This window comes from Eulemur rufifrons, chromosome 8 (genome assembly GCF_041146395.1).
Source record: "Eulemur rufifrons isolate Redbay chromosome 8, OSU_ERuf_1, whole genome shotgun sequence".
In the NCBI taxonomy this organism is placed as follows: domain Eukaryota; kingdom Metazoa; phylum Chordata; class Mammalia; order Primates; family Lemuridae; genus Eulemur; species Eulemur rufifrons.
This window is the reverse complement of record NC_090990.1, coordinates 103788329-103808036: the sequence shown is the minus strand read 5'-3', so window position 1 is coordinate 103808036 and position 19708 is coordinate 103788329. Positions and strand designations below refer to the sequence as shown.

The 19708-nt window shown below is 45.9% G+C and overlaps 3 protein-coding genes across 5 annotated transcripts; 1 reads left to right on the top strand and 2 right to left on the bottom strand.

Moving 5' to 3' along the window:
- Positions 1 to 93: 93 nt before the first annotated feature.
- Positions 94 to 2310, top strand: SCNM1 (sodium channel modifier 1). Its single transcript, XM_069478806.1, has 7 exons — positions 94 to 226; positions 471 to 541; positions 925 to 1013; positions 1111 to 1208; positions 1327 to 1415; positions 1837 to 2022; positions 2170 to 2310. Exons 1-7 carry the CDS (start codon positions 137 to 139, stop codon positions 2267 to 2269), a joined length of 723 nt encoding a protein of 240 aa, XP_069334907.1. The 5' UTR covers positions 94 to 136; the 3' UTR covers positions 2270 to 2310.
- A 530-nt stretch (positions 2311 to 2840) lies between these two features.
- Positions 2841 to 7429, bottom strand: TMOD4 (tropomodulin 4). Its single transcript, XM_069478805.1, has 10 exons — positions 7374 to 7429; positions 6196 to 6360; positions 5833 to 5989; positions 5398 to 5514; positions 4799 to 4888; positions 4484 to 4614; positions 4278 to 4385; positions 3741 to 3884; positions 3351 to 3495; positions 2841 to 2957 (listed from the first exon to the last, which is right to left on the bottom strand). Exons 2-10 carry the CDS (start codon positions 6316 to 6318, stop codon positions 2935 to 2937), a joined length of 1038 nt encoding a protein of 345 aa, XP_069334906.1. The 5' UTR covers positions 6319 to 6360; positions 7374 to 7429; the 3' UTR covers positions 2841 to 2934.
- Positions 7430 to 7918: 489 nt separating this feature from the next.
- On the bottom strand, positions 7919 to 19276 carry VPS72 (vacuolar protein sorting 72 homolog). Of its 3 annotated transcripts, none has more exons than XM_069480608.1 (6): positions 19083 to 19276; positions 15615 to 15767; positions 14979 to 15093; positions 14409 to 14585; positions 8843 to 8987; positions 7919 to 8530 (listed from the first exon to the last, which is right to left on the bottom strand). In XM_069480608.1, the coding sequence occupies exons 1-6, from the start codon at positions 19197 to 19199 to the stop codon at positions 8110 to 8112; spliced, it is 1128 nt and encodes a 375-aa protein (XP_069336709.1). In that variant the 5' UTR covers positions 19200 to 19276; the 3' UTR covers positions 7919 to 8109. The 3 variants fall into 3 exon arrangements, with proteins under 3 accessions (XP_069336709.1, XP_069336710.1, XP_069336711.1); XM_069480609.1 differs by having other exon boundaries at positions 7919 to 8497; XM_069480610.1 differs by having other exon boundaries at positions 7919 to 8363; positions 8978 to 8987.
- Positions 19277 to 19708: the final 432 nt, after the last annotated feature.

Genomic DNA, 19708 nt, shown 5'->3' with positions numbered 1-19708 from the left:
AGAGGCTGGCTTTCGGTATCGCGCAGTGCATGCATGGAAGTGCATCTCCGGAAGTGCGGCGGCCAACCAGAAAGAGACCGGAAAAAGGAGAGATGTCCCACCTTGCTACGGTGGCCTAGAGGAGTGGTAAAAACTGATGCAACAGAATTTCTCATTTCTGAGACTCGCAGTCGTGATGTCTTTCAAGAGGGAAGGAGACGATTGGAGTCAACTCAATGTGCTCAAAGTAAGCGTGAGCGGGGAGGGTCTGGAGCAGCAGCTGCTCTCTGCTTTGTCTCGTTGCTTTGGCAACAGCTCGGGGGTGTGGGAGGTAGCCAGGCGACTAGAGCTCGGTAGTGACCCCTTCTTCGTCTTGTGATTGCTGTTCTCCCCATGGTCCTTATTCCCTTTGACTCCTCATCCCTACCATTCCCCTTCCATCCCTCCCTCCTATCCCGTTGCCCGTCTGGACTCCTCATACCCCTTTGCAGAAACGAAGAGTCGGGGACCTCCTGGCCAGTTACATCCCAGAGGATGAGGCGCTGATGCTACGGGATGGACGGTGAGGGCGAGAAGTGGATCAAGCCTTAGGTTTTTTCTTTTTTCCTGAGATGGGGTCTCACAATGTTGTCCGTGTTGTCCAGATGGGCCTTGAATTCCTGGGCTCAAGCTATCCTCCCACTTCAGCCTCCTAAGTAACTGGGACTGGAGATGCCACTGCGTTCGGCTTCAACAAACTTGTTATTAAGGAGGCGATCAGGAGTATCTAGGATTCTTTGGCGGGGAGTGAGGACTGGAAGAGGTGGAGATTAGGAGACCTGGGAGTTGAGCTTTGGAAAGGACTGCTAAGACAGGGTGGGACCTACAGCAGGGACCTCCCCCACCCACCGCCTCCACCCCAACAACAACCCTACCCCAGACCAATTAGCCTCTCTCCTTCTCCAGTTTTGCTTGTGCCATCTGTCCCCACCGACCTGTACTGGACACCCTGGCCATGCTGACTGCCCACCGTGCAGGCAAGAAACATCTGTCCAGTAAGTTTAGGGGAAGACAGGGAAGATAGAGAAAAAACCCTTGAAATCTCTGCAGACCACTCTTGGTGCTTTTAATTCTCTTTCCCTTTCTCCTCAGGCCTGCAGCTTTTCTATGGCAAGAAGCAGCAAGGAAAGGGAATGAAGCAAAATCCAAAACAGCAGAATGAATTGAGGAGGGAAGAGACTAAAGCTGAGGTAATGAGAAGGGGAGGGTGTATTCTAGGCAGAACCCTGATGCCCACACCAGGCTTAAAGGGCTTTGACTTCATTCTAATTCTGAAGGCTCTGACTCTGTCTCCCATCTCCTTACCAGGCTCCTCTGCTAACCCAGACTCGACTTATCACACAGAGTGCTCTGCACAGAGCTCCCCACTATAATAGTTGCTGCCGCCGGAAGTACAGGTCTGTGGGATGGGAAATCCAGAAGGAGGAAGGTTCAGGAGATGGATGGCTGTAAAGTTATTGTTTCCCAAATTGTATTCTGAGGAATATTAGTGTTCTGGAGATGTTAGTTGGTGTTTCAGGAAAAAGAGAGTTTCATGATTTTAAATAAAGTTTGGGAAATGGTACTTTGTAATCCTACTTGAAGAATAATAACATTTAGTATATTTTAGAGGCTATACAAAGTCCTAAGATTAAAAGAACTTTAAAAATTTTAAGCTAGCATTTCCCAAATTCATGATTCTGAAATCCTTTTTATGTAGAACACTTACTAATATCTTGAGTATCACAGTTTAGGAAGTACTGTTTTGAGGTTGGGAGTCATAGGAGAGTTGGCTCTTTCCTTTACTGTGTTTATAGACTCTGATTCTTCTCTACCCAGATCAGAAGCCCCTGGTCCCTCTGTCTCCTGTCTTCCCCCAGAGGTCGAACTCCAAAGTGGGAAGATCAGTGGGGAACCTGAGCCTGGGGCTGGCCCACAGGCCAAGGAGTCAGCTACTGTCTCAGCCCCAGCACCTATGAGCCCTACAAGAAGACGAGCCCTGGATCATTACCTCACCCTTCGAAGGTGAATATGCCAAATCACTTTCCTCAGATTTTCTCTTTTCTCTCTGACCCTCCTTTTTTCAAACCTATTCAATTGTGTTTTCTTATTGCCACTAAATTTTTAATAAACTTCTTTCTTGACCAATTCTCTTTTCTCTGATGTTTCCAGCTCTGGATGGATCCCAGATGGACGAGGTCGATGGGTAAAAGATGAAAATGTTGAGTTTGACTCTGATGAGGAGGAACCCCCTGATCTCCCTTTGGACTAACACCTTCTTTCCCCATTCATTCACAAATAAACTACATTGGGTTCTGGCAATCTAACTTTCCTCAAGTCTGGTTCCTTGTCCAATCTCAGGATCTGTTCATTCTCAGCCTGGTCACTCCTCCCCTGCTCCCCATACTTATAACCCTTCCCCCACCTTCTACCAAAGTCATGCCAAGCGTCAGCTGCCTGCAGCTCAGTGCCCTATTAATAAGTCTGTCAGAAAGAGGTCTTTGCCCTTCATGTTGTCTGCCTCCTTCCCCACCTCCACTCAAAAAGTCCTTTCGCTTTTCATATCACATGAGGGCTACTGGGTAGGCACTGGGGGGGCCTGGCCACATCTGGAAATAGGCTGAGGCTAAGTACCCTGTGAAAGTAGAAGAGAATAAAGGCATTGGCAGGGTTATGGGGAACACCAAGGGAGGGAGCTCCCCCACCCACCTCTTCCTAGTAACCTGAACCTCCCTGCCTGCTGATCCCCAGAGTATAAATAATCCCCTGATGAACTGGCAGTAACCCTTGGGGGTTAGCGCCAAGATTCCCACGCCAAAGCCCAAGGAAGAAGGCAAGCAGAGTGGACAGAAGGGCTTTTATTTACAGGAAAGGGGGATAGATGAGGATTTAAGTGTCCAGTGTTCCCAGCTCTAGTTGGGAAAGGGAAAGGTAGTGTTATCTCTTCTTTTGCTGGCGACCTATAAAGGAGGGAGAGTAAACATAAGTATTTGTTCCAGCTCCTCCTTTCTGCACAGGTACTTTTCTCCTTTTCAGTTCCTTAGCCAGACTCATAAAGTGGTAGTGTCTTAGGCCAGCTGACAGGCCCATCCTACATTAGCAAGAAACCATACCACAAATAAACAAATAAACATTATTATGTCTAGCTTCCTTTCCAGTTCTCTACTGGTATATATTTGGGGCAAGGGGACTTTTCTATCTACCTTCTGATCACTCATGGGATTTGAACTTCTCATGTGAATATCTCTTTGGTAGCACCCAAAGCTGTTTGTCACTATGTCTGCTTTCAGAAAGATCCACCCATTTCCATATTTCCTTGCTCTCTTCACACACCACGTCTACAGTTTACTCACGTAGTTCATTGTTCCGGGTCATGGCTTGGGCTGCCCGAGCTCGTGGCCCCTGCTGTGTAAAGTGGTAGCCAAAGCGGACAATGGAGGGACACTGCTCTAGCACGGTGGCCATCTCCATCTCCACTGCATCACCAGGCCACTGACGCTGGGGGAGGGAGAGGCAAAAGCCGTCAGTCACCCTTTCTGGGTTGTTCACCATCCCACACCACAGACCCCTTTGGGAGGTTCCAAAGTGGGTGAAGGGAGGCGCTGACTTGGCTCCCCTCATAGAGACAATCAAGAGGAGAATTCAAACAAGGTTAAGTGAGATAGCTGCCCCAGTAGCTGGCTCAGGGAAGAGGCTAAATGAGTGTTAGCTGAATGCTAAGACCAAGGAAAGAGAACACTGACCTGGTTGTCTACACGGAGCTCAGTGAGTGTGGCATTTTCCCGAACTGCCTTCAGCACAGCCATAAGCCCTGTGCTGCTAATGAAGTTGGATTCAATGTTCAGGCTCTGGAGGCTACGATTCTCACGCAACATGTCAGCCACCGCCTGGGTAGTAGGGACTTGGGTTAGGATTAGGGGAGTTTCACAGATGACTGAGGAGAGAAAGAACAGGAGCAAGAGGGAAACACAGCTCTTTGAGAAGAGTCCTGGAAGAGCTGTAAGTGGGGCTAGAGGGAGACAGAAGTGAGGGTAGGTAGTAAGGGAAAGCAGGGAAATTAAGTGTGCAGAGGAGTTGGGGGTGTTAGAAAGGGTTGTAGCCCTTTGGGAAAATGATTTCTGGATTTCAGAGTTGTTAGCCATAGGACTGAGGGTAAAAGTCTCCAGGAGGGCTGCCCTAAGAAGGCATGATGGGAATAGCATCCCCTAGCACAACCCTTTAGGACAGCCCTTCCAGGGGTAATGTGTGGGGAGAAGGCTGGGGATCTCAGCTAGCCTTACATTGGCGATGGGGTCACCACTCCTTGTGGCAACCAGACTGAAGCTCCGAACGTAGGTATTCGTCTTCATTGCCTCACACAGCTCACTTAGCATGGGTATTGGGATGTCCTATCAGAGGAGAATAGGCTAAGGAGAGTAGGCTAAGGACTCTAATACGTCAGCAGAGTTATCCTGGTGTTACTGTTTGGAGGATGGGAGTCAAATACCTGTATGTTATTGAGGTTCACCTCCTCTAGCTCCTTGTCATTGCTTCGAACCTTCTTTAGTATCTCCTCAATGTTTGTGGGATTTGGGGGTTCATCCGGCACTGGCTTATACTTGTCAGGCTGTACCACACCTAGTGGGTGAGGGCAGGAAGGGAACCCCAACATGTCCCCCACAATCTCCTCCCCATTGGTTCTCTTACCACTCATGCAACATATCCTCTCCTGGATTCATCACTTCACCCTTTGCCACCTTTTCCAAGACTCTGGGACTGCCTGCCCAGAGCCCCAGGGACCACGCTCCCCAAACACACTCACTGCTAATGCCTTCGGTGTTGCAGATTTCTCCACTGCAGATGGCATCATAGTATTGCTTGTTGCTCATCAGTGTGTACATGCCCAGAATTGCTGGAGAGGGTAAACAGAGGCGGCACAGGGAATGAGGAGAAGGGACCTATTCTAAGCCCCCACCTACCTCATTCTGAATCTGGTACAATTTTAAAGTCTGACCCCTTCCACTCTTCCAAAAAGGTTTTCCACCCTCCCTCAGCCCCAGGGGTCCCTTCCATAAACTGCCTAAGGCAGTAGATTCTAAAACATTGAGATGCTATAGGAAGGTCCCTAAGGCACCACTAGAGGGTAAAGGAATCTGCAGAGACCTGATTTCAGCCAGAATAGCTCCACTTTCATTTGCATACAATCCCTAGAAAATTGCTCAAGATGTTAACTTACTAAATTAAAAAAAATACATATATAAACAGAAAAATAAGTAAGAAAATTATAAACTCACTGCCCGAGACTTTTTCAGACATCTATGTCCTGCATCAGGGCCTTCCTCACTAGTCCCACGTCATAGCTAGGACCCCCTGCCCCTACATCCTAATCCTCTCACCCTCCAGCTACCCACAGCTGCCCACCTGCAATATCACACATTTCAGCATCTGTGGCATGCGCCAGTGCCTCCTCCAGCTCAGGCTCCAGGGTGATCTGCTCCTGTGCTGGGATTTCCCTCTTGGGCTGAATGTAGGGTTTCCCTGATGAGGAGATGAAGGATGGTTCAGGTAGAGGTAATTTGTCCCAAGATCCTGGCCTCTGGCTTCCTTTCCTTCTCCAGGAGGTAGAATCCTGGGTCACTAGGGAACACTGGAAAGCCTGAGTCCTGTATGAGCTCAGGACTCCTGAGTCTCCTGATCTCTCCTAAGAACTGAAGAAAGCAGGCTGGCATGCAAGCGTCTGAACACTCAAGTCCCTGGGCAGCTAGGAGCTGGAAGGCCGAGAGGGAAGCTGGAGGGGATACATGTGAGAGATAGCCACTTGGGTTCTGGGAGGCATGGATGTCAGGGTCCCCATACCCTTCTTCTCGCCTGTGAAGGGCACCAAGTCATCACGCTCTTTGACTTCTAGTGCCTGCTGCTCCAGGTACTGCAAAAGGGCCTCTCGGTCCAGAGGCCCCGTTGGGCTCTTCTTTGTCTGGTCACGTTGTCTTAGTCCAGCTGGCAGGAGCATGTTCTTAGGGATGAGTTTTGGGGAGCAAGTCAGGCCTCCCCTCTGACCTGGGGTACCTCTAGGGCTCCCTAAAACATCTCCAGACACCTTTTCTCTGGCCCTCTTGGGACTCCAGGTCCTGTAGGTAGCCCTGGTCTCAGCCACCCAGAGCCCAACACCCTTCCCAAATGCCTGAGACTGCCCCTGGTACTCTGTGCCAGAGCCCCTACCTCAGGGTCCATCTCTTGTAGCTCGCAGTCCAGCTGCTCTAGCTCCTCGGGGCTCAAGGTTCTTAGGATCTCATCTTCATCTATGTCTCTGTATTTCTCCAGTTCCTTCTGATACGATGACATGATGGCCCCCACCCCCTCCCCAATGTGTGGCACTCACAGAGCCTGGGGAACATGGGAAAAGTGGTTGGACATGGACACAGTAGGGACACAAAGAGACCAGCTGGGGGTAGAACATTGAACTGGATACCTTGGAGGTTAGAAATCTAGCTGGAGATGGGAAGACAGGGGAAGGTTAGGTTGTTTACAGTTACAACCACAGTCTCCTTCTTCCTGCTTCCCCAGCTTCCAGCCACTCTGGATGGGGATCCCAGGCATCCAAGCTGGGTTTGTCTTCCCACTGTATGACGGAGAAGTCCCGGCAGTACCCCTCCCCTGTAACCTCACCTTGCAGTGTCTCTTGCCCTAGCACAGCTGCTGGAAGCCCTGCCAACACAGCTGGCCCCTTGCCCAGCTCCTATTGAAAGGGGTTGAGGGGGGCACTGAGAGCTCCAGGGAAATTCCTTCTCTCTTCCCCATAATCCAGCCTTTTCCCTAAACTGGTTAAAGAAAGCAAGGAAAACTGGAGGCGGGGGGAAGAGACAATCTTTTACCGCACCCTAATTTCTGCTTTTATTGTGGGGGATCAAAATTTCACTTTCTTTATATGCTAAAATTCTAAATCCTAAGGGAAAGCAAGGCTCAGAGAAGCTAGGGGACTTCCAGGTTGGGGGAAAGGCCGTAAGGCCTCAGGAGAAGGGACTGAGTCCCCATAATTTGTCCGTAGCTTTGGATAGGAAGGTGACACCAGACCAATGGGTGGGAAATGCCTTCTAAATGGGGTAAAGTCTCTCTAAAAACAGTGGGACGATTAAACTTGCACAGTCTTTTATAATATAAAAAATACATACAAGCTACACATATACATCGTGCTGAATATGAAAGATCTAGAAAGTATGTGACACTTACATTGACAATGTAAATCATACACGGTTAAGGGATCATACGGACAGTGGCAGAGACATACACTGAGTGACAGAGACACAGATATACTCCGTATCATTCCCCATAGGAGCCATTCTTCTCCTCCCATCTCCCACCAGGCTCTTGCCCATAAGCCCCCTGCCTTCCCCACCTACCAGTCCTGTGGCCACCTCCCTTCTCACTTCCCCCTGTTGGTTGGTCCGTCTGTTCTACTGGAGCACTGTCCCGGCAGCAGGAGGAGCCCAGTGCCGGGGGAAAGGGTGGGGGAACAGTGAGCTCAGCATTTTATTATTTTAGCTCTGGCCAGGTGGGGGGTAGTGGGAGATCACATATACACAGCCCCCATACCTTGCCCAGCCCTGAGAGCCTCTAGTGGCCATTAACAGCCATGGCACCTCCTCCCCTTCTCTTCATACCAGGCAGTCTTAGACACTGGAGTTCTATTAGAATCAGGCAGTCCGTACTTATTTGGTGTCTGCTATATTCAAAGCAGTGAATATAAGGTGATATAAAGGTCAATGTAAGGATTTTGTTTTGGTGTCTCATTTTAAGGCATTTATAATCTAGTTAGAGTAATGAATACTTTATAATTTAAAAAGGACAGATGATAATAAATGCTATCAAGTAAATACAAAGACCCATATATATTCACACATTCACAAATACTTCTTGCTCCCAACTCTACATTGCACACCAGACAAAAGGGATCTTTCTATTTTATTAGATTAAAAAACACAACAAAACCAGTGGGAACTAAGGAAAATGATGAAGAAAGAAATACAGAAAAGGGTTGGGCAAAGAACAGAGATGACAAGGGGAGAAGCAACGAGAGAAAGAACGTCAAGAGCCCCAAGTCAGGGCTCAAGAGATTTGTAAGGACTACACATCTCTTCATTTGATGACAATTTTCTGGCGCAAGGCTCGGGGCCCAGAGCCAGGCAGGGGATCAGGAGGTGGTGGGCCAGGGCCCAGGGCTGAAGCAGTGGGTGGGAGTCCGTGGGCAGTAATGTACTTCTTGTAGGCCTCACGGATGATCTTGAAGGCTCGAGCAGTTGCGTAGGGTATGTCCGTAACAGGGTCTCGGTATAGGGCTGGACGATGGGTCACTGGGCAGACCTCCCGAACAGGGACCTTTGGGGGACGCCCTTGGGGGAACCATTCCTCAAATGTTGCATCATCACTAAAAGTGATGAAGGTACGTGAGCAGCGAGCAGGGGGGATGACAGGCCCAGTCCCGGCATGGGGAGTCAATGCAGAAGCCGTGGGAGCAGGATCAAGTCTGAGGGCAAAAGACAAAGAAAAACACAAAGAGCTGAGGAGAGAAGAAAATAGATAAAAAAAGAAATCAGAGAGATGAGGAGAGAAAAAGGAGGCACGGTGGTGGGAACGTTCCGAGAGAACCTACTAATTGGAAAAGGAAGCTAGGCTAGAAGGAAAAACAAGAAAGAGTTGGAGAAGAAAGAAGCTAAAAGAAAAAGGATTAAGAAAGAAATGAGCTGAAGAGAGGAAGGAATCTGAAAGAAATCCAAGAGTTAAGGAGAGCCGTCTGAGGAAAGCAAGTGAGATGGGGCTGAGAGAACACGAGCTGACGATGCACTCTCTTTTCCCCTCAAGATTCACTTACCCTTCTATATCAACAGTCTCTTCTTTGGGGCCCAGCTCCCCAACAAGTGGCACTGTCACTGAATGATAGGTGATTATGGGCCCAGGGCACTTCCGCTTCTTATGAACCTGCTTCTTTTTGTCAGCCTCCAGCCGCTCATATGTCTCTTCAGGGTCAAAGGAAGGAAAGACGGGATGGATGGTCAGAGTTTCCCCTTTTCCCACATGATGGTTCTATCCCAAGATCTCTCAATTATCTTCCCAGCCATAACTGCCAACTAACTACCCGAGCCAATTATGAAAGTCCCTCGAGGCCCTCTGGCATCTCCCACTTTGTAAGTTTCCTGCTTGCCCCTCTCTACATCCTCTCTTCTCCTCATTTCTCAAGTACACTCAGGCCCTCACCCACTCAGACCAGTAACACCTCAGTGTTGGAAGGGACCCTTTGATGAGGAGCTTGTTAATTCCCCAGATACCAGAATCTCCTCTATAACTGCTCTGTTAACTCGCTCCCATCCAAAATGGCACATTACAATGTTACAGAGTTCTTTCCTCTTTTGAGCCGAAATATTCTTCCCGAAGACAGTTTTACCTTTTAAACCCATAAGGGACAAAAGTCTAATCTGGCTTCCATGTGACAGTCCTTTAAATAGTTGAAATGAGTGTCCATATCTCCAGAGTCTTCTCTAGGCTGATCCCAACACCCATTCCTTTGAACCATTCCTCATACCACATGGTTTTGAGTCACTCCCTCAATTTTGCCACCCCTTTGCCTAGTATACTCTTCTATTACTGTACTTACTGTTTATGGCAGAAGTTGCTAGCTGGCACTTAAGCGTTTGTTTGATCGATATAGTGTTTTAAAGAAAAATTTAATTAGATGCTGACACTTAAGAATTAGGAAATTATATTTAAATATAGAGATTTCTGGTCCCTCTTAAAAAACAAGAAAATCTGGGAATCCTGGGTCTGCATTGTTACAGGGCAACAATTAGCTGAGCTGAGTAATTGTTCTTCCTTTCAGGCACTCCTCTTCAATTTACCAGAATCCTCCGGCTGGCTGCACTCTTTATGTTACCTGCCTGGTTCCTGTGATACTGCTTGATGGCAATTCACATGTCTCCTCCTTTAGGCCAGTGACTGTGACTCACATTACCTACATATTATCAGGGTCATAAAACATTCTGCACATTACAGGCACTCAACAAATATTTGTTAATGAAAAAATAGATCAAAATATTCCTGATCCCTTTCCTCTGAAGGTTTTTGAGTATTTTTTTTTTTGTCTTTTTTTTTTTTCCCTAGAGATGAGAGATAGGGCCTCACTGTGCTCAGGCTGGTGTTGAACCCCTGAGCTGCAGCTATCCTCCTGCCTCAGCCTCCCAGGAAGCTAGGACAACAGGCGTGAGCCACCCGCGCCCAACCCTTTCCTCTGAAGGAAGTCCAAGTTTCTGTGTCCTTCTTAAATGTGGGTACTGTGAACACAATCCTCTAAAGTCTGACCATAAAAGAGTCCTCTCGAAACACCTCCAGTGATCGGACTTCTCTTGAACTTGAATTCTGGTTGGTAATATTGCTTTCTCTCCCTTGAGCCAACATTCCAACCCCTGTCTTACTGAACACTTCCCTGTACCCTCTCAAACTCCTGCTCTATAATCAGACAGCTCACCTACATCCTCAAGCTCTTCACTCAGCATTCCTTCCACAACTTGCCTTACCAGAAACCCAGTCATTCACTGAGGCCATCACTCCACTCTGCAGTTTTCTGATGGAGGCTGCTCATTCTCTTACATCCCACACAGGATATGCCTGTGTCCTATTGAGCCCTATGACACAGCTTTCAGATCACTACTCTTCCATTCACCTGCAAACTCCCTTCTCTTTTGACTGTGCCAACAGTCTAGATTAACTTCTCTTTCCTAGTCAGTCACTTCCTCACTCACTGAAGATTTTGGCAGTGTTATCCACTTTTTCTCTCCACCCCAGCTCCTATCATCTTAGGTCACCTTGGTGACGTCAAAGTGCATGTAGGTAGCCCCTTCAACACTCCATCTCAACAGTTTCTTTACGACCTCATATCTAACAACCTTCCTGTCCATGACACTTGAGTTACTCCATTCTGCTACAGCTACAGCCTAGAATATGTCATTCCTGGAAACTTTCCCACCTCTGAAATATTAACAATCATACATCCCATGCTCTGACCACAAAATCCTATCCTTTAGGTCTGCTTGCTCCACTACTCTATTCTATTTCTTCAGTACCCCTAGGGCATTCTCATTCTATCCATCAGCCCTTTCCAGCTTTCATTTTCCTTTTTGTTTTTTGATTTTTTGGAGATAGAGTCTCGCTCTGTTGCCCTGGCAGTGGCATCAGCATAGCTCACTGCAACCTCAAACTCCTGGGCTCAAGTGATCCTCCCACCTCAGCCTTCCAAGTAGCTGGGAATACAAGCACATGCTGCCATGACTGGCTAATTTTTCTATTTTTTGTAGAGACGGGGCCTCACTCTTGCACAGGCTGGTCTTGCACTCCTAAGCTCAAGCGATCCTCCCGCCTCGGTCTCCCAGAGTGCTAGGATAATAGGCGTGAGCCACCAAGCCTGGCCATTTTCCTTTTTAAATTGAGCTTAGGTTCCTCAACTATCATTTTAGTCATTTTCTTGTCAAAACTTCCTTGCCCAGATCTGGAGTGCTACTGGAGAAAAATTACACAACAGGGTAGACTAGAACAAACATATATTCATGGTCCCAACCTTCAGCAGGTTCAATAACTATTTCAAACACTCCTCACTCTCAAGCTTCCAACTCTATCCTCTATGCTTGACAGATAGTGCTTTCTTCACAGAGAAAAAGATACCAGATGAAAATCACTGCAATGTCCTGCTCTGGATGAGAAACCTATCAACTGTAAGCCACCCTTCCTTTCTCCCTTCCTTCTCCTTAACTTAGGCCAATTTCTCCACCATGCTCTAGCTCCCACCCTAGCCTCCCACTTCTCCAGAAACCTACACTATTAATGTCCTTTCTTTCTCCTCTCTCTCTAAACTCTCTCAGTTGTTTTTCCCTGAAGATCCAATCTCTACCATCTTTGAATCCAATAAAATAAAAACAATTCAACCTTGATTTTAGATTGCCCTATAGTTTCTATTCCCTCTCCTACCCTTCACGGCCAAACTTAAAAAGTTTTACTCCCCAATCCACTTTAGTATGGCTTGGTCCCCAAAAACTGCTCCATAAGGTCATCTCTGACCTCCATGTCACCAAAACCAATGGGCACTTCTCAGTTCTCCTATTAATCTGTGTCTCAGTAGTATTCGGCAGTTATTCTCTCTTGAAACATTCTCTTTCCTTGGTGTTTTTAACATAAACTCTCCTGGATTTCTCCAACTCCCTGGTGACTCCTCAGGTTCTATTCTAAGCTCCTCCTCTTGTGTGAAACCATGACATTCTATTACATAGTGTCTGCAGGACTCTCTTGGGTCTCTGTTTTCTCACTATATGCTTTCTCCCTGCATGCTCTGATCTACTCCAATGTCATCAATTACCATCCATATTCTAAAGACTTCCAAATTTATATTTTCAGCCCAGATCCCCTATTGGAACACAAGATTTGCGTATTTAACTGACTTCTCAGCACTGTAAGAATTGCTCACAGACGCCTCAAATTCAACAGGCTCAAAAATGAATTTATTATTTTTTCCCCTGCCAGACCTGCTCCCCCTTCAAGGTCTCCTATGTCTATTACTGATGTCAGAAGCCTGGGAGTCGCCCTCCTTACAGTGGCCCAAACCAATAAATGTGGACAAAGGATGCAGATTGTAATTACAGTCACATTAGGTGACCTCATTGCTTGTGATGGTTCTCAGTCATTGCTGTGTATGTTTTGAGAGATACCTACTGTTTTAAAATACTGAATTGCTATTACATAGATAAAGATTTTATGTCCCTGGCTGGGTGCGGTGTCTCACACCTATAATCCTAGCACTCTGGGAGGCCGAGGGCAGAAGGATTACTTGAGCTCACGAGTTTGCAACCAGCCTGAGCAAGAGTGAGACCCTGTCACTACTGAAAATAGAAAAATTAGCCAGGAATTGTGGTGCATGCTTGTAGTCCCAGCTACTTGGGAGGCTGAGGCAGGAGGATCACTTACTTGAGCCCAGGAGTTTGAGGTTGCAGTGAGCTATGATGATGCCACTGCACTCTACCCAGGGCAGGGCAAGAGTGAGACTCTGTCTCAAAAAAAAAAAAAAAAAAAAAAAAGGAAACTGAACTCCCTCCTCAATCCTCGACTTTCAGAAAAAAAAAAAAAAGATTATATATCCTATTTTAACACCAATATAGCCGGGCGTGGTGGCTCACGCCTGTAATCCTAGCGCTCTGGGAGGCCAAGGCGGGTGGATTGCTCGAGGTCAGGAGTTCGAGACCAGCCTGAGCAAGAGCGAGACCCCCTTCTCTACTAAAAGTAGAAAGAAATTATCTGGACAACTAAAAATATAGAGAAAAAATTAGCCGGGCATGGTGGCGCATGCCTGTAGTCCCAGCTACTTGTGAGGCTGAAGCAGAAGGATCGCTTGAGCCCCAGAGTTTGAGGTTGCTGTGAGCTAGTCTGACACCATGGCACTCTAGCCCAGTCCACAGAGCAAGACTCTGTCTCAAAAAAAAAAAAAAAAACACCTAAAAAAAAAAAGAAAAAAACACCAATATAATGAAAAAAGAGTTACAAGAATACATCCTGAAGATGGGGCTGAATTAAATCTTTTCTCAGTCATTGGGTCCTTTTGGAGTCAAGTTATCTAAATTTCAAAACTATCATTAAACTGGAATGGATTGGGTCCCAGATATTCCAGGTAAATAATCTTCCACTCCACAGTGGAATCACATTTGACTTATGCATGTTCAACTATATATGTGCTTGGTAAAAAAAAAAAGAGAAACAGATCCAGAAAGAAAAAACTAACATACTAAATACTACATGTGATTCTACCTGCTATTTCACTTAATGAAAGTATGCCCCAGAAAGCACATGATAGGAGGTGCAAATCTGCTGTCCCCTCAATTTCTCATGTACCTCTTATGATTTGAAACTCTTACTATTTAATAAAGAAGTGTATGTTTTTGCACAATATATAACTGTACACGGTTCTCTACCTAAAAGCACATGAAATGAAGAGATTTTTAAGAATGTTTACTTTAAAGCAATTTATCTCATGAACGAACTACTGACCTTCCATTCTCATGATTATCACTAAAGTAGGCATTATCACCCCATTTTGTGAACAAGGAAAGCAAGATGCAAATAGGTTAAGTAATATGTCTTCAGTCTTAAAGCAAGTGAATAGCAGAACTAGGATCTGAACTCACTTCTACACAATTCTTATTTAACACTGAAGTACCTCAGTATAGCTTGTGCTTCAGAGCACTCATAACTGCCTAGGCCCTTGCTCCTAATCACCTACTGTCTCCATTTCTTTCTTCTCATTCCCTGGTTCCAAATTCCAACTTCTCCAGTTCTCTGGTCATCCAGGTCACGGTTTTTCTCAGGTTCCTCAGCCCCTCAACCCACTTTTACTGAAACCACAAACTGACCCAGTGAACGTAAGTTGAGCTCTTCTGTGATCTTGGCCTCCCTAAGCAGCTCCTCCTGGGTCAGTGGCCGCTCACAGTGGGGCCCCTTGCGCCGCCGTGACTGGCCTTGCCTCTCCTGTACCCGAAGGAATGTCTGTCGTGTATGCTCCGCTGTAGACTGACGCATGGACTTCCGACCTGAGAAGAGAGTCAGATAAGAAGAAATCTTTGAATTCATGTCCACTTACTCTACTTACTTATCTATTTATTTGGAAATAATTTCAAATTTACAGAAAAATTGCAATAATAATACAAAGAATATCAATGTATCGTTTATCCATATCACCTACTATTAACATTTTGCCCCATTTGCATTCTGTGTGGGGTTTTTTTGCTGAATGATCTGAGAGTAAAGTTGCACATTTCATGGCCTTTACCCCTAAATACTTCCATGTGTATTTCCTAAGAATAAGAATTTTCCTTACATAACCATAGTACAGTTATCAACATCAGTAAACTTAACACTGACATAATACTTTAACTTATCCTCATATTGTAATTTTGTCAATTGACCCCAACATCCCTACTCACTGTCAGAGCCATCATCCTGTAGTTCTAGAGGTAGCAGTGCCTTCTCTTCTCGGGCCTTCTGAGAGCTACCAGCTGGGGTGCTGACCTTTCGAGGTCTCAAGCTCTTGAGAGGCTCCTGGGGACAGATTGGAATTAGACACCATGGAATAGAAAAGATAAGGAGAAAGAAGATGAGGATCTTTATAAGAGAAAACTAGCCGCCGGGCGCAGTGGCTCATGCCTGTAATCCTAGCACTCTGGGAGGCCAAGGCAGGAGGATTGCTCAAGGTCAGGAGTTCGAGACCAGCCTGAGCAAGAGCAAGACCCCCATCTCTACTAAAAAACAGAAAGAAATTAACCGGACAACTAAAAATATTTAGAAAAAAAAATTAGCCGGGCATGGTGGCGCATGCCTGTAGTCCCAGCTACTCGGGAGGCTGAAGCAGTAGGATTGCTTGATCCCAGGAGTCTGAGGTTGCTGTGAGCTAGGCTGACGCCACTGCACTCTAGCCCAGGCAACAGAGTGAGACTCTGTCTCAAAAAAAAAAAAAAAAAGAGAGAAAACTAGCATTGGAGGAAATGGGACTGGTATGTGGAGCACTGAGACCCGATGAAAGAAGAATAGGAAATCCAAGAAAACCAGGATTCCCTCTGCACCTTATAGGCTTTGGTGACTACTCGGCGCTTCCTTCTTGGCTCTTCTGCTTCTCCATCGCTGGATGGTTCGTCCCCTTCATCGATGTCGAAGTCAGAGTCCACCTCATCTTCTGTGTCTGACTGGTCCCCTTGATACTCATCATCTCCTGATTCCTGAGGACACAGGGAGATGAAGGCTGGCATTGGACTCATTCATATCCCTTCAGGAGGGATAGAATCTTTATTTTCCTGATAAGGGCTGCCCTACTCTCCTTCCCAATCCAGCCCTTCATATTCCTCAGGCAAGATGCCTTTCCAGCTGATGGCCTTTGGCTCTAGCACCACTACCACCTGCTTCCAACATTAATTGATTGCCATTTACCTGTAACATACTGTGTTAAGTACTGGGGAACAAAAAGAATATGGTTTGGTCTTCAGAGGGCTCACAGTCTAGTGAAGGGGACAGGACACAATCTTAAAAAGAAATTTAAACACAAGACAATATATAAAGTACCAAATGGCAATAAAATGTTACAGGAGATAAGGGGGAGAGGCATACTTGCTATGGGCTGGTGGTATGAGAAGATCTAAACCCTTGACTTTCATTCTTTAGATTAGGGGTCAGGAAACTTTTTCTGTTAAGGGCCAGATTGAAACAGTGGACCAACTTTGGCCCACAGGCTGTAGTTTGCTGAATCCTGCTTTAGATTCTAAAGGATAAAGATGACTTAAGCCACGGTTTAAAACACTGATAGTATTTAGACAGCCAAGAGAGAAGAGGGAATCACAGACAGATAGAATAGCAAGAACAAAGGTGCAGAAGCAGCAATGTGTACAGCTTGTTTACGGAATAAGGATTTAGACCTAAGTAAAGCAGGTTTATCTCTGGCAAGCTGCCTCCTTTTTAGCTGACTGCCTTTGGTTCCAGCATAGCCTCCTTCCAATATTGATTGCCTTGTAGAACTGTAAGATCTGAAAAGAAGATTGCATTGGTTTATGGAGAAACTAAAATGTAAGGCTAATAAACTTATGATTTCAACCTGCAGGCCAGTGACTCTCAATCTTCTCCATCTCCTTACTTGTCCCAGAGTTAATAATCATTGTTGAGGTAAACTAAAGTTACTGAGAGAAATATGTGTCATTCCTCAGGTGTGTTGGGACAGAAAAACAGTTGAGTACTGGTACTATGGATAATGGAGAGCCATTGAAGATTTGGAGGAGGGGTAACAGTATGTACAAGGGGTATTTCAGAAAGCTCAGGAGGTGGATAGGCTAAAGAACCTGAAGTACAGCCTAGACCTGAGGTGATACAGGTTAGGGTTAGAATGGTAGTCACACTGGAAAGAAAACCAGAAAAAACCACTTGGGGGAGGGGGAGTCAACTGGGCTGGGTGACACCTCAAACATGTGGCTCTCTCTTCAACCAACAATGTAAACTAACAGGCTAATCTTGGTACACACGCTGCCAAAGCAAGCAAATAACACAGATGGTTGACACTGCAAGCCAGCCAGAGTTCAATCTTGTACTGATGACCATCATTTCCTCCCAACTGATGTTTGTGAAAGACAGCCTGGGAACACATTAATCCTCTCAGCTCTAATCTGGTACTAAGCCATATCACCAGAGGGTAGCAGATCAACCACACATTAGCTTAGTGCCCAATCAAAATGCTTTTGCTAAATTATGGATTTACTACCATTGCTTTGGCTTTTATTGAGAGTCATTAATAGACATGACTAGATAAGAGAATGTGTTTATATCATCTACCAAACACATTACTTTATATACATCTTATATAATGATGTAATGATAAATTTTCCCTAAGATGTAATGCTGAATAAGTTATCACTCTTAAAGAACATGTATGCTTCTTTCTTACTAAAAAAAGAAATACAGAGTTTGGCTGCCAGGAAGCTCACGGCTAAATTTAATATCAATTGCTATTACCATTTTAGCTTAGGTTCCTGGTACAATTACTTCTGACCTGTCTCTATTTTTACTGTCCCTACTTTTTGTTTATATTGTAAGCCTCCTTAAATCCTTTTTGGAAGCATGAAGGGTACATATTAAATAACGACTCGTAAAATGACAAGAATAGGAAAATGGCCTTGGAGGAGGGATGAGAAAGTTCTATTTTAAACTAGTTGGTTAGGGCTGTGTAAGTAATGACTCTCATTCAGTCATCAAGTCCTGTGGCTTCTATTTCTTTAATTTCTCTTGAACCCTCCCCTGTCCATGTTTCTCTATCACCACTGCCCCCTTCAAACCATTCTCATTACAGAATATTTTTTCTAAAGTACAAATTTGATCATGGAACTTTGGTGACTCTTCTTTCTTCTGGATGAAAAGCAAAATTCCTTAACATGGCTGGCTCATGAGGCCCTACAAAATCTGGCCCTTCCAGCCTTACCAATCTTTATTTTCCATGCTCTGGAGAATGACAGTAGACTTGCAGGTGCCAGACAAAGATCTCAATGCCTTTACACTCTGCCCCACCCCCTCCACGGACTATCCTTTTTCCTCCCCCTGCTTTTCATCCAGCCAAGAACTATTTGTCATACTGCCCTCAGCTTAAACATCATCCCCCTGGGGATGCCTCTCCTGACCAACAACTCTGGTTCACATGTGTGATGTAGCACCCTATGTTTACCTCAGGTTTTAGTCCTTACCACACAGTATTTTAACTGACTGTTAACCCAACCAGTTCCCCCACTGAGATGAAACATGTAAGGACAGAGCAGTGTTTTTAATATTCTCTGTTTCCCTAGAACCTATCACAACCTATCACCAATGGCATGCTCTGGGTGCTCAACACATATTTAATAAATAGATAAATTCAATCAATAAAAATTTAGCAAGTGCCAGCCCAGTCCAGACGCTAAACGTATAATGTTGAACAAAACAGATCATGTCTAACTTTACGGACTTTACAGTGCAATAGGAAAATATAAACAAATAATCAAAATAAATCTTAACTGCAGATTGAAATATGTTCTATGAAAGAAATAAACGGAGACATTTTTAGAATAGTCAAGGAAGGGTTATCTAAGAAAACATTTACATTGAAACTTGAAAGCTGAAAAAGGAGTGGGCTAAGCTCGTCTACTTCTGGGGGAGTTCCTTTCTATACCTTAGGTGAATAACCCGCAAGTGAGCCAAAGAGTATACACACACCGAGTGACTACCGTGTGCACTGCGTAATGTTAGATGTCAGAAATGGGGTGAGAGATGCAACTAGAGAAGTACACAGCAGGTTTCTGCCGTACTCTGGAGTACCTCCTGAGAGCTTCTCCTTCCCTGACCCCTCCAACCCCATCCAGGGCTCTCCCTTCTAGAAATCCACTGTATCTCCCCGACTCGCCCACCCCATCTCCAGTATCAGCTCCCATAGCTCCTCTCCATTCCCCGCCCCCTTCTTTGTCCGGGGTTTCTCCCTTCAGGACTCCTCTTCGTTTCCTTCCCTCCCTCTTCCTGGGCCCAGCTCTTGCCTCTGTGAAACCCCCATAAGTCGTCTGGTAGAACTCATCTTCCTCCTCTGCCTCCAGGAGCCCAGAAAGCCGATTCCCAGCAGTCTTCCGGGGGGCCCGGCCCCCAGCCAAACTCATACCGCCTACCGAGACTGCGCCGCCACCAGCAGCCCCTCACCCAGCTCTGTTCTCGGAGCTCGGCGCTCGACACCACTACCTGCGGGTGGCCGCCAGCGGCGGAAGTCGGGCGTCCACAGGCAGAAGCAGCAGAGTGTCGAGGGGCTCCTAGTTCCACACTCTGTGCCTTCTTCACTCATCAATCCCGCTTCCTGCCCTGGCACCTGGCCATCTGGCTTGCTGAATGAGTCCATTCGGTCACACGAGGACCCCCACAGCCCTAAGTCCAGAATTTGGGAGTCAACAAATTTTCTTTTAGAAGAGGTCATTTTCTCTCTTCTCCAGTCCTTTTTCTACTCTGCTGCCAGTAGAATCTTTCTAAAAACCCAGACTTTGTCACTCCTCTCCTCAAAAATTTTTTGCCATTGTCTATAGGATAAAGTCCCAAATCTTCGAGGCAGAAAGCATAGTACTGTGGCTAAAACACAGCCTTGGACATTTATCCAAAGGAAAGGAAATCATAACATAGA